The 14,290-nt window shown below is 39.5% G+C and overlaps 1 protein-coding gene across 11 annotated transcripts in view; it reads left to right on the plus strand.

The window, feature by feature from the left end:
* The window catches only part of EML5 (EMAP like 5), a 171,413-nt gene that overhangs the window by 141,873 nt on the left and 15,250 nt on the right, over positions 1-14,290 (plus strand). For all 11 annotated transcript variants that reach the window (XM_062181691.1, XM_062181692.1, XM_062181694.1 and 8 more), the window contains 3 exons: positions 959-1,088; positions 3,937-4,035; positions 8,367-8,387. In XM_062181691.1, the coding sequence (XP_062037675.1) occupies positions 959-1,088; positions 3,937-4,035; positions 8,367-8,387 (250 nt within the window). The remainder of the gene's footprint in view (positions 1-958; positions 1,089-3,936; positions 4,036-8,366; positions 8,388-14,290) is intronic.

The following is a 14,290-nucleotide window of genomic DNA, read 5'->3' on the forward strand; positions in this document are numbered from 1 at the left end:
CGTTATCTTAGAGAACTTTTAAATGTAAATGTATTTGAATGATTTATTGTTTATGCAAGCACAGACACCTTGGCAATGTCTTATACTTAGTTAAAGGTTAAATGTTGTACCAAGACAGGAACTTTTATCCTATGCCATGTATTTATGGTATTGGGTATGGGGTTCATGAAGACTGTTTCTCCTTTTGTTTCTGTTTCCAAGCAAAGAAGCCTTCCACAATAATTAAGGGAGAAGGAAGGCTCTCCCCACGCAGTTCTTAAGCCCAGCACTGTCAGCAAGCCAGCAGGCTAGTAAATCAGGCACAAACAAGGCGTAAAACTGAGCGAGGGTGTTAGGTGTAGCTCCATCCCCGACCCAGCCCCACAAGGTCAGTGAAAACAGACCAGCCTTTCAGCTGCAGGATGATCTTCCAGAAGTTTAGCATGAGCTGTCACAGGTGGTGTAGTTTAGTTGTTTGTTTTGTTTTGTTTTTACTCAAGGTGTAGTTAAGTTTTTGTCTGCTGCTGCTGCTGACTATGATACAGATTCTTCAAAGCACATGACTTGGACATAATTCATCCTGAGTTATGTATGAAGATCAGATATTTTGACTAACAGTTATCAAATATTTTGACAAGTTGAAACTCTTCTTTGGACACAAGAAGTATCTCAGTGTTTAACATATGAAGTCTTAAATCTAAAACCCTTGGAATCAGGCAACCGTATGCTTCTCTCTTCCTTTTATAACTTTGTATAGAAAGTATGAAATACAAATTTCAGCTGCCAAAACAGGTCACATAGAGATGAAAGCTACTTAATTTTGTGTTTGAAGTTTGTAAAATGTAAAAAAATGCATCCCCCATTTTGACAGAAGATGCTATTACTATTATTATTATATGTATATAATAAAATGGTGGTGAACATTTAAACATGAGCAATAAAGTGTAATTTTATAATAGTTTTATCATTGTTGTTATAGGATCTTGTGCTGGAGCTTGTTTTCGGTTATCGGGGCAGAGACTGCAGGAATAATGTTCACTATTTAAATGATGGTGATGATATAATTTATCACACAGCATCTGTTGGAATTCTGCACAATGTTGCCACAGGTAGGAAATCCTGATTCTCTACTGCTCCCACTTTTTTTTTAAATTTAGGATTTTTACCTAGCAGCTTAAACGTCTTTGTTAAAACTGTAAATAACTTAAGAGAAACAGTCCAGAGTAGAAATACTTCATATTGCAGAACATTCTAGTATTTCAGGTAACCAAATTTCAAGCTTAAGAGAATAAATATAGCAGAATAATGCACAATGCTTTCCAGTCTTTTAAGGTGAAGATTCACTGCAGGTTAAAGCCATGTTTATAGTGAAATCATGTGAGACTTTAATTCTATTTCCCCATAAGGTGATCGTGAGAACAGTTGGTTTAGATGGTTGCCTCAGATAGTGATTTTTTTAAAAGATTTATTTATTTATTTGAAAGGCAGAGTTATAGAGAGGCAGAGAAAAACAGAAGGTCTTCCATCCACTGGTTCACTCCCCAGATGGCCTCAATGGCTAGATTCGAAGCCAGGAGCCAGGAGCTTCTTCCAAGTCTCCCACACGGGTGCAGGGACCCAAGCACTTGGGCCATCTTCTACTGCTTCCCAGGCTACAGCAGCTAGCTGGATCGGACGTGGAGCAGCCAGGATTCGAACCCGCACCCATATGGGATGCCAGCACTACAGGTGGCAGCTTTTCCCGCTATACCACAGCACTGGCCCTCAGTGATTTAAAGTAGCAGGTTGGGTGCGTGCTTGCTGGGTGGAGGATTGTTCCTGCTGAGGCCTTACAAAGCTGCTTTTCTTTGGCTATATTGATGTTAACTTGTTTGGTCTAAGAAATTATAAAAATATTTCTTTATTCGAGCCGGCGCCGTGGCTTAACAGGCTAATCCTCCGCCTTGCGGCGCCGGCACACCGGGTTCTAGTCCCGGTCGGGGCACCGATCCTGTCCCGGTTGCCCCTCTTCCAGGCCAGCTCTCTGCTGTGGCCAGGGAGTGCAGTGGAGGATGGCCCAAGTGGTTGGGCCCTGCACCCGCATGGGAGACCAGGAGAAGCACCTGGCTCCTGCCATCGGAACAGCGTGGTGCGCCGGCCGCAGCACACCTACCGCGGCGGCCATTGGAGGGTGAACCAACTGCAAAGGAAGACCTTTCTCTCTGTCTCCCTCTACTGTCCACTCTGCCTGTCAAAAATAAAAAAAAAATAAAAATAATTAAAAAAAAGAATTTAAAAAAAAATGTTAGGTTTGAAAAAAAATATTTCTTTATTCATTAACTAATTGGATTGTTGAAGAACAAATAAAGTTCTTTTAGCACCATTTCATGACCAATATGATAGTCCCACTAGTAACATTAAGTATTTAATTTTGAATTCTGTTTTATTACTTTTAATTGCAAACCTCATGAGGTTTGAAAGTTGTACATAAAAATAGAGGTTGCTGGCCCAAACATTCTGCCTTTTCCTGTGATACTTTCATTCTAAATTGGTAGAATAGATGGATTATGTGAGTCACAATCCCCTGCTCCTGGTCAGTACTAATTAATATGATCCTTTTTTTTGATTTCCTAAAAAAAGATTCACCAGGATCAACCAGAAATGAATGGCAATTTTCCGTCTAATAGTGTGGGCCATTTTAAAAGTGCTACTTTAAGAGAAAATCCTTTTCAATTGAGCCTTTGCCTGTCCTTTAAAGAGAACAGAAAGAAGATAAGGAAGGAATATGAAAACACTGATGTTTATTCTTATAAGTTTATCTTTAATGTCATGGCCTGTAATGAATCAGCTTTCTGATGGTGAGATGTGAGAGAAAGGGCTGGGGGACCGAGGGGGAAACATTTGCTTCGGTTCTGATTATTCCATCTCTTGCCAGTTTAGGGATCCATGCTATGTTCATAGTCTGGAAGTCTTGATCTAAGAGCCAATCTTCTACCAACTTAGCCAACAACAAGTACCACACATAACTACTCATTTATCCCTTCAGCTGAACTCAGCCCTGGATAATATGAAGCACATTTCAGTTTGAGAAGTTTTAAAATAGTATCTATTGGGTCTTTAAATGTAGTTGCTGGATTTTGTTTGTTTTGTTTTGCTTTTTGGAAAACCTGATATTCATAGCCCCCTGTAATCTGAATCCAGCTTACTGCTCTGGCCTCATTTCCCACTTCTTCACCTCACTGGCACCAGCCCGCCTGTTACCTCCTGCGTGGGTGACCATCATAGTTTTCTGCGATCTCTTGTGTGTCACTGCTGCTAGATGAATCCCAGTACACCTTTGATCAGGAAACTTCAGTGCCTCCTGCTAACTACAGGATAAATACAAAATATGAATAAACATGGCCAAATATTTAATGGAAAATCATTGCTGGTTTCTCTGTGACCCTTGAGGAAATCAAAACAGAAAGATCATAAGCTAGCATTTAAAATCCTCTATAATTCCAGTCCCAGCTTGCCTTTCTAAGCATATTACTCACTTTTTCATCTTCATAACCCTACACTTCAGCCAAATGAACCATCTCTGTGCATATCTAAAACTGCCCTTTTTGCCTTAAAGTGTTTCTCTGCCCTTCCCTTCCCACAGTCTCATTCACAGAGTCTGTCTTGTTAGCGCAGGAATGCCCTATGCCTGTGATGAGAGTACTATTTTTTGCTCTGAATCCGGTAACATTTTGAACCTTTACTCTCATGTGGCACTTAGTGTCTGTGCTATATGGTTCTGTATTGTATAGGGCTCTATCCCCTAAGATTCCTGATTCATTTTTCTGTCTTCATGATGATGTGTGTATACATAGTAAGTGCTCAAAAATATGTATTGAATAAGCAGATACATTAAAGAATAGTTCCTTTCCTTGGATGAGTGCATTTGGCTGTTCCATCTTAAACTTTTCAAAGAATCCTCTAATTCTATTTTTATAGGAACTCAGAGTTTTTATCAGGAACATAATGATGACATTCTGTGCCTCACTGTAAATCAGCACCCCAAGTTTATCAACATTGTGGCAACTGGCCAAGTAGGTATGTTTCTATATTTTAAAAAGAAGTAATTTGAAGGATTTTATTCAGATAAATTCAGTATTGTAGGAAAAAATTAAAATGTAATGGTAGATTGTTCAAAAGCTATATGTACATAGAGCGCATACCAATTTGCTTCTAAGTATTTTCCGGTCACCACTTTGGTAATATGAATTAGTTCAGACACTTTAGAATTTAATATAAATGATTTTATGGTGATTAAAATAGTTGGAGTTAGTCCTTTAGTAGGAATTTCTTATCACCAAAAAGATTTAATTCCATAGCATAAAAAAGCAGAAAGGAAGAATTTGAAGAGGAAATGGTTAAAAGGAGAGCCAGGAAGGAAGTAGACCAGAATGGAGAGAACCCAGAACTGTTGGTGGATCTCTTCTGCTTTTTTTTTTTCCTTTGGCATTGATCCAGTTCACCAGCTGCTTTGAAGTGCAGTGTCATGCTGTCATCTTTTATTATGTGAAAAACTTCTAAAAAAAAAAAAAAAGGGGGATAACTCCAAGAGAATAGCCGGTCAGTTTAGGACATATCTACACTAGTTATCACTGTGGATACTGCATAGTAGATTTGGTCAATTACATCTTCACAACTCTGGTGTAATATGTAACCCTCTGCCTGCAGCACAACTCTGGTGTAATATGTGATCCTCTGCCTGCAGCGCCGGCACCCCCGCTTGCTCCTCTTCCAGTCCAGCTCTTTGCTGTGGCCCGGGAAGGCAGTGGAGGATGGCCCAAGTGCTTGGGCCCCTGCACCCGCTTGGGAGACCAAGAGGAAACCACCTGGCTCCTGGCTTCGGATCGGCGCAGTGCGCCAGCCGTAGTGGCCATTTGGAGGATGAACCAACGAAAGGAAGACCTTTCTCTCTGTCTCTCTCTTTCACACTAACTCTGCCTGTCAAAAAAGAAAAAAAAATTATTGAAGTCACTAGTTTTATTGCATCTCAGTGAGCTAGCTTTCTAGGTGTCTTTTCCTCTTGAATAAGATCATTTTTTTTAAAGATTTATTTATTTATTTGAAAGTCAGAATTACACAGAGGAGAGGCAGAGAGAGAGAAGTCTTCCATCCGATGGCTCACTCCCCATTTGGCCGCAATGGCTGGAGCTGTGCCTATCTCAAGCCAGGAGCCAGGAGCCTCTTCCAGGTCTCCCATGCAGGTGCAGGGGTCCAAGGACTTGGGCCATCTTCTACTACTTTCCCAGGCCACAGCAGAGAGCTGGATTGGAAGTGGAGCAGCCAGGTCTCAAACCGGCGCCCATATGGGATGCCAGCACTTCAGGCCAGGGCGTCAACCAGCTGCACCACAGTACTGGCCCCAAATAAGATGATTTATATTTTTGATATCTTTATTTTTCATGCAAGTATTAACTTGATCAGTCAGGAGCATGTTCTCTGGGTTGTCTGGTTCTATAGCTATTTTTCCTTTCTGTATAGTTTTCTAGTAGACCATTGAAAATAGACCATTGCATCACTCGTTACACAAAAATATTCTCATCTTTGTACATAAATGCATAAGTCTGGCCCCTCTTTGTGCTGTTTTTTGGAAGAGAAGTCTTATTTTCACTGTGTACCAGGGTGAGCCCCATTGGGGAGACCATGTTACCTAAGCATCCAGCTTAGTGCCTCTTGGCACATAGTTATTACTCCATTTACTTTTTTTGAGTAAATTCATTTGTTCAAAAAACATACTAAGTTACCTACCGTGTGTGAAGTATTGTTCTAGGTGATAGGGATACAAACAGCTTCTAAGTTTCTATATAATGAATTTTTATTGTGTAAATAGAATTCTAGAAGGTATGGTTCTTTCATTTGCCAACTTTTTCTCCTTTTTTTCCCCCTTATCTCCCAGCTAAGCAATATTACTTACTTATATTAATGCTTCACTTTTATCTTTTCGTTAGGAAATGTCATGCTCACAAATTAACCCTTCAGAAATTTGGCCCTGTTCTTTTCTTTCCTTTTATTTTGAAAGGTAACATTACAGGGATTATAGAAAGGTTCATCATTTGCCCTTTCTCTTTCCAAATCAAAATGGGGGCAGTTCAGAGGTGAATTTAGATCATGCATGTTTCTCTGTGTCTTACCCCATTTACATCCTTCTGTAAAATAGATAACAAAAATGCTTTACTGATGACTAATTAAGGTAGACTCAAAGGAAGACTTGAGGGATGAGGAGAGACACTATCTATTCTGAACATAAGGAGAATTATATCAGTAGTTACTTTGCTGGCAAATTTGCTTAATGCCCATGGGCACACAAAACATTGCTTAAAATGTTTATGTTTAAAAATCAAGTAGATAATAGAATAATTGAATTATTTAATCATGTGGTATTTTAGCTAGTTATGATTACACTTTTTTCTTGGCTAGCATCTTAGAATCTCAGGGCCATTTTATCTAGTCTATCATTATATGCTTGAACCCCATCACCACTTTATGCCTAATGAAGTCATCTAACTTCTCCCTAGAGAGCTCATTATAAAGTGTTTGTTTCTCTGTGTTGCTTCACACTGGTTCTCATTCTTGAAGTATCTAGTATCTATTCAATCACTTATTCCTGAGGCATTGTCTTCTTGTTTTGAAGACAACCATCCTATTTTCCCTGAGTATTATATAGTGCTTCTCTTTTGGAAGCGTCCACTTTGGACATCCTCCAGCTACGTTGTACGGGACAAAGTCTGCATTACAGCAATGGGATTGCTTTCCTTGGGGGGAGGAGCCAACCTTTCCAATGTACCATACTTGGGGTATCTGAAATCCCAGAATTCTCTACCAAATGGTCTTGCCCGACTAGTTCTCCACTGGGTGAGGGTGGATAGGATCTTGATGCACAAGCTGGGATAACCACGTGCCTTCGTTTGGGCTCCCATAAAAAATATAGACTAGGTAGCTTAAACAACAGAATTTATTTCTCCAGCTCTTTGGTCTAGAAGTCCAAAATCTTGATATAGTATGGTTGGGTTGTGGTGAGTCCCTCTTCCTGGTTTGCAGATGGCCATGTTCTCATCAGATCTTCTCAGGGAAGTGAAAGATTTTTTGTCATGTCTTTTTTCTAGTGACACTGATATCATCAAGAGGCCTCCGTCCTCATGACCCAGTTACTTCCCAAAGACCCCACATCCTAATGCTATCACATCCGGGATTAGGGTTTCAATATATGAATTTTGGAGGGGATGCAAACATTTATCCACAACACCATACATATGCTTCCTTGGCTCCTTGTGGTGTGGAATAGAACATGAGAGAGAGCAGAGTGGGACAGGTTGTCTTATACTGCCTAAACTCCAGGAGTTCTAAATTTGTACTAGACCTTCTAGGTCATTATATGGATAAATTCAAGATAAGAAGATAGAACATATTTCATTTGATAATTTTTGTCTTGATTGGTAGCTTTGAGATATGTAGGCCTGGGATGTTTAGGCCTTCATTTATGCTCTTGTCTGGACTCTAGATATTTAGGTTGAGCCTGATGTCCAAGCTAAACACTCTCCTCTTTCAACCATTCTTCATGAGGTCAATTCAGGGTACTGCAGCCATTTGGTTGTTTTCAGAGCATGTTCAGAATTAAAAGTAGTACTCCCTTGTGAAGCCTGCTGGGCAGCGTCAAGTACTTTATGCTGTCTTCCCTCACATCCCAGTTCAAGAGCCTAGGGCCTTATGTTGTCAATACATCTTTGAAATGATTGTCTTATATATATGTAAGACTCCACCAGTGCAAAAAAATTACTACTCTTCAGTGGATTCCTAGAATTTTACTTTTTTCTTTCTTGCCAAAGACTGTCACTTTTAAATATTTGATTAATAGGTATTTTTGCCACAAATATAACGAATATAGGCTTTCACATTTTCTTGGCAAAATTATGCATAAGTTTTACACATGTAAAAATCTTTAAAGAACTATTTCTTGAGTTTACCATTGTGTCTCTCAGTAGGTTTAGATTTAACTCTTTGCTGCAGAGAGAGGTTTGGTAATACTCCAAAGGGCTTACTAACAGAATCTTTTGTAAGCCAAAATAAAAGTCATATCAGTTGAAATTATATCAATACTATTTTAAAGGTTATTATAATTAAAATTTTATGTAACTCATTAAATACATTTTTATATAAAGAAAGATGAAAAGATCATACATACAGTGTTAAAATGAATGTATGATTCAAATGAGTACTTTCATTGTTCAATGTGATATAGTAAAACTGATTTCATATGATAGTTTATTTAAATTATTTAGAAGTATAATTGAGTTTTTGCAAATTTTACTGTTAATGTCGATATTTTTATAGATTATTCTATGGATAATGATTTTTCTGCTGCTTTTCCATTACAGGTGACTCAGCAGACATGTCAGGTAAGGAATACTGAACATTTTCTGTGAGTTAGTTCTATGTACTTATTTGTATATATCTTATTCTATGAAAACCTTTTGGAGTTTTTAAAAATGAGGAATATATCATTTTAATATTATGATACTGAACTCAGTCTGAATAATAATTTAAAAGAAACAAGTATGGAGGTGAGGATTAAGATACAGTAGGAAGGGAGCTTGCTGCTCTAGTCTAGGAGAAGATAATTTTTAAAAAAAGTGGAAAGTGCAGTCTCAGGGAAGAGTTAGGGAGAAAACAGCAGAGGAAACTATGCAAATTGGAGGGACACAGTGGACCTATGTGGAGGGCGAGAATACACACATCTCAGGATCCCAGCAGCCGAGAGCCTCTGAACCAGCATTGGAGAATGAGGTGAGATCAGACTGCAGCAGCCCAAGCCACGGGTGAAAAGGCTGCAGGAAGAGCCTACAGGAAATCCAGCTTGGAGCCCCATGGGGGATAGTGTACCTGCCATACCAGAGGAGAAAAAACAAAGGAGGGGGCATGTTTTCGCTTTCCTGGATCACCCTGCAACTGTGTCCTGAAACAACCTGATAGAGAGACCAGGTGCCATTTTGAACACACGTAACAGCTGCACCAGCTTGTGTCCCCACCCAGCAACCAGCCAAGCAGAGACTCCTGAGTCTGGTAGGGAGGAGAGAGGGCTGGGTGCTTGTGACTGTGGGAGGCTTGTGTGCCAGGACTGTGAAAACACTGAGGCTGCCCGGAAGGACTCAGGATGTGGCTGGGACTTTGGGTGTCACTGTGGGAGGCTCCACACCATCAGGGCTCCCTGGTTACCTGGCAAGAGACACTGCTGGCCAGTGCCATGGCTCAATAGGCTAATCCTCCACCTGCAGCACCGGACATCGGGTTCTAGTCCCAGTTGGGGCGCCAGAATCTGTCCCGGTCGCTCTTCTTCCAGTCCAGCTCTCTGCTGTGGCCTGGGAGTACAGTGGAGGATGGCCCAAGTGCTTGGGCCCTGTACCCGCATGGGAGACCAGGAGAAGCACCTGGCTCCTGGCTTCGGATCGGCACGATGCACTGGCCACAGTGTGCCAGCCATAGCAGCCACTGGGGGGTGAACCAACGGTAAAGGAAGATCTTTCTCTCTGTCTCTCTCTCACTGTCCACTCTGCCTGTCAAAAAAAAAAAAAAAAAAAAGACACTATTGGGGAATCAGAGCTTATACTGAGGACCACACATATCCTTTGTGTAGTCCTTGGGGCAAAGCGGACGAATAATATACCCAAGGAGGCTAGTGCCCATGTACTGCTCTCCTTTGAGAAGAGCTCAGCTGAGTCTATGCCAACAAGCACAACCCTCCCTTCTGTTAAAAAAAAAATTACCATGCCAAACCTGGGTGTGTCACCTGAGACACGCCCTTCATCACGGAGCACTGAACAGAGCTCCTTGACCATACTCATGACACGCCTCTAGATATTCTCTGAAAACAGATATTCCACTAATCCACACAGACATAGTCTGAAGATAAAAGCCACAATAGGGGAAAAAATGAAGAAATTAAGGAGTATTTCCACAAATGCCAAATAACAAACGCACCAATTCAAGAAATAAGAATAAGGAAGACAACATGACGTCCCCAAAAGAACACAACACTTCAGTACTAGATGGCGAAGATGATGAGATTGAAGAAATGCCAGAAATGGAATTCAAAAAATTGATTATAGAATTACTTAAAAGTAATCAGAAATAAATGCACAAATAAATCCATACATGACAGGAAAGAAAATTTATCTCACAAAATTGAGATCTTAAAGAGAAATCAAAATGAAATCTTAGAAATGAAGAATTCAATACAGCAAATAAAAAAATTCAGTGGAAAGCATTGACAACGTATAATCAGTGAATCAGAAGAAAAAATATCCAACTTAGAAGAAAAAGTACAGGAAATTATACAGTGAGACCAAACACAGAAGAAGAAATTAGAAAACTAAAAAACACTGTTGGGAATTTACAGATTACTATCAAATGAACCAACATACAGGTTCTAGGAGTTCCTGAAGGTATGGAAAGAGAGAAAGGATTAGAAAGCCTTTTTAGTGAAATATTAACAGAAAATTTCACTAACTCGCAGAAAGAGACATCCAAATACAGGAAGCACGTAAAACTCCTTGTAGACATGTCCAGAAAAGATCTTCATCACAACACATTGTAATCAAACTCTCCACAGTAAAACAAAGGAAAGATTCTAAAATGTGCATGAGAGAAACACAGATTACTTTCAGAGGATTTCCAGTTAGATTCACAGTGGACTTCTCATCAGAAACGCTACAGGTTAGGAGAGAATGGTAAGATATATTCCAAGTCTTAAGAGAAAAAAACTGGCCAGCGCTGTGGTGTAGTGAGTAAAGCCTCCGCCTGCATTGCTGGCATTCCATATGAGTGCCGGTTCAAGTCCCAGCTGCTCCACTTCTGATCCAGCTCTCTGCTGTGGCCTGGGAAAGCAGTAGAAGATGGCCCAAGTCTTTGGGCCCTGCACCCATGTGGGAGACTTGGAAGAAGCTCCTGGCTCCTGGCTTCAGATCAGTGCAGCCCCAGTGTTGAGGCCATTTAGGGAGTGATGGAAGACTCTCTTTCTCTTTCTCTCTCTCTCTCTCTCTCTCTTTCTCTTTCTCTTTCTCTTTCTCTCTCCCCTTCTCTCTGTGTGCAACTATGACTTCCAGATAGATAAATAGATCTTTTAGAGAGAGAGAGAGACTGTCAACCAAGAACACTGTACCCTGCAAAGCTCTCATTTATGAATGAAGGTGAAATAAAGACTTTCCATAACAAACAGAAATTGAAAGCATTTGTCACTACCCTTCCAGCCCTGCAGAAGATGCTTAAGGATGTGCTGCACACACAAACACAGAAACATGGTCATCACTACAAAACAAGGTAAAGAAAGGAAATATCCCAGTAGAAGTACAAAGGAAATCCAAAGTGAAAAACAAGTATATTTATGGAAAAATGACTGGGCAAAATCATTGTTTATCAGTAGTCTCCTTGAATGTAAAATAGCCTCAACTCCCCAGTTAAAAGACACAGACTGGCTGAATGGATTAAAAAACAAAACCCATCTATTTGCTGCAAACAAGAAACACATCTCACCAACAAAGATGCATGCAGACTAAAAGTAAAAGGATGGAAAAAGATATTCCTTGCTAACAGAAACCAAAAAAGAGCTGGTGTAGCCATCCTAATATTAGGCCAAATAGACTTTAACATAAAAACTGCTACAAAAACAGACCCATAACCAAGATGGAAATTGAATCAGTAATAATGACCCTCCCAACAAAGAAAAGCCCAAGACCGATAGCTTCACTGCTGAATTCTACCAGACATTTAAAGAACTAACTCCAGTTCTTCTTAAGTTATTCACAACAAATGAAAGGGAAGGAATCCTCCCAAATTCTTTCTATGAAGCCGGCATCACCTTATTTTCTAAACTCAGAAAGGACTCGGCAGAGAAAGAGAATTACAGACCAAGTTCCCTGGTGAACATAGACACAAAAAATCCTCAACAAAATTATAGCCAATTGAATCCAATAACACATCAGAAAGATCATTCACCCAGACCAAGTGGGATTTATCCCTGGTATGCAGGGATGGTTCAACACTCACAAATCAATCAACATGATACATCACGTTAACAAACTGAAAAACAAAAACCTATGATTATCCCAATAAGTGCTGAGAGAGCATTTGTTAAAATACAACACCTTCCATGATGAAAACTCTAAGCAAATTGGGTTTGGAAGGCACATTCCTCAATACAATCTAGGCAATTTATGATAGACTCCTGGCCATTGTCCTGTTGAATGGGGAAAAGTTGGAAGCATTCCCACTGAGATCTGGAACCAGACAAGGATGCCCTCTGTCACCATTGCTAGTCACTGTAGACCTGGCTTTCCATCCTGAAATGGATAAATCTCTGAGCAATGTTTTATTATCAAACTTCTCATTTTTAAATGACAAAAAATGAAAATATAGTTGAAAAAAGCATAGTTTTTATAATAAAAACAATGGATGCACATTGTTAATTTAACAGCTTTTCTTGTTATATAAAGGCATACTCAAAATCAGTAAGAAAATGTTATTTTTTAAATCCTTAAATGATTTGTTGATCTAATATGGACAACAATTGATATTATATATGTGCTATATAATATATACTATATAAAATAAATTTTTAAAATATTTCTTAGGTAATAAAAATCATTGATTTATATTTTTTTAATTTCACTTTTCCTCTTACCAGCTGTATATTGGCAAGTTAGTAACTACCAAGATGAATTCTTGTGATGATTAAATTAGGTAATAGACATAAAGCACTTAAAACAATTCTGGGCACACTTGTTTCTTTTTTTTTTCCCCCCAAAGAAATCTTTTATTTAATGAGTACAAATTGCACAAGTACACCTTTAGGAATATAGTGATTTTTCCCACCATACCCGCCCTCCCACCCCAATTCCCACCCAACCTCCTCCTCCCTCTCCCATTCCCAGTCCCATTCTCCATTAAGATTCATTTTCAATTAACTTTATACACAAAGAACAACTCTGTACCAAGTAAAGATTTTAACAATTTTCAAACACACACATACACACACAAAGTGTTTCAGAACAAGTTTTACAGTTAATTTTCATAATACAACTCATTGAGGACAGAAGTCCTGCATGGGAAGTAAGTGCACAGTGACTCCTGTTGTTAACTAACAATCAACACTCTTATGTATGATGTCAGTGATCACTCGAGGCTCCTGACGTGAGCTGTGGATTCAGCCTTTTGAATCCACAATTTCTGTCAGTATTTAGACAAGGCCATAAACAAAGTGGAAGTTCTTTCCACCCTTCAGAGAAAAGTACATCCTTCTTTGATGGTGACTTCTTTTCACTGGGGTCTGTCTCACAGAGACCTTTCATGTAGGATATTTTTTCTACTATTCAACTACAAAGTTATTCAACACAATAAGCAAAATTCTTATTTTCTTGGCTACACTCAAGAGCAAGTGCAAACTTGAGCCCAAATCTGGCTCATCATCTGTGTACAACTCATGAGCTCAGGATGGTTTTAACTAATTTTTAGTTGGAAAACAATCAAAAGAAGAATAACATTTTTATGACACATTATAATTACATGAAACTCCAATTTCAGTATCCATAAATAAATCTTTGCTGGACACAGCCTTGCTCGTTCAGGTACCTGTTGTCTCTGGCAGCTGCATGCTCCAGTGGCAGGGTTGAGTTTACAGCAGAGACTGTACATGACACTGTCACCTCCTGCAGTGCTGCTTAGCACACTGTGGTGGCAGTGACACAGTTGTAATTTCACAGGCTTTAAGCACTATGTATATCAATATATCGTATTTTACTTTGTGTTTTAACTAGTATGTCTCCCTCATGTCAAAACCAGGGGTTTAGGGGAGAGAAAAGTCAATTTGGAGTGTCATACTTATAAGGCACAGTGAAATGTAGATAATGTTATTATCAAATGATATGGCAAACCATTGTGTTTATTACTCAATACACTGCAGCTGTGTTTAAAGAGTGCGATGTACAACATCTTCATATGAGTACCCCAACTGAGGTCTTAACCACTGTATCAAATGCCTACCCATCTCTTGGCTCCTAAGGGATTGACAGATAACTGCCAATACTGCCAGTACAGTTGTTCAAACTACCAACTTTAAAGAAACTGAAGAGTTAGACTCTGTGAGTAGTCTCCATGGGACTACAAAGGATAATATATTAAGAGCATTGTGGCATAGGAAGTAAAGCTGCTGCTTGCAATGCTGGCGTCCCTTATGGGTGCCAGTTCATGTCCTGGCTGCTCCGCTTCCCTTCTGGCTTGCTGTTAATGGCCTGGGAAAAGCAGTGGAAGA

The sequence above is a fragment of the Lepus europaeus genome, chromosome 22 (genome assembly GCF_033115175.1).
Source record: "Lepus europaeus isolate LE1 chromosome 22, mLepTim1.pri, whole genome shotgun sequence".
Taxonomy (NCBI): Eukaryota; Metazoa; Chordata; class Mammalia; order Lagomorpha; family Leporidae; genus Lepus; species Lepus europaeus.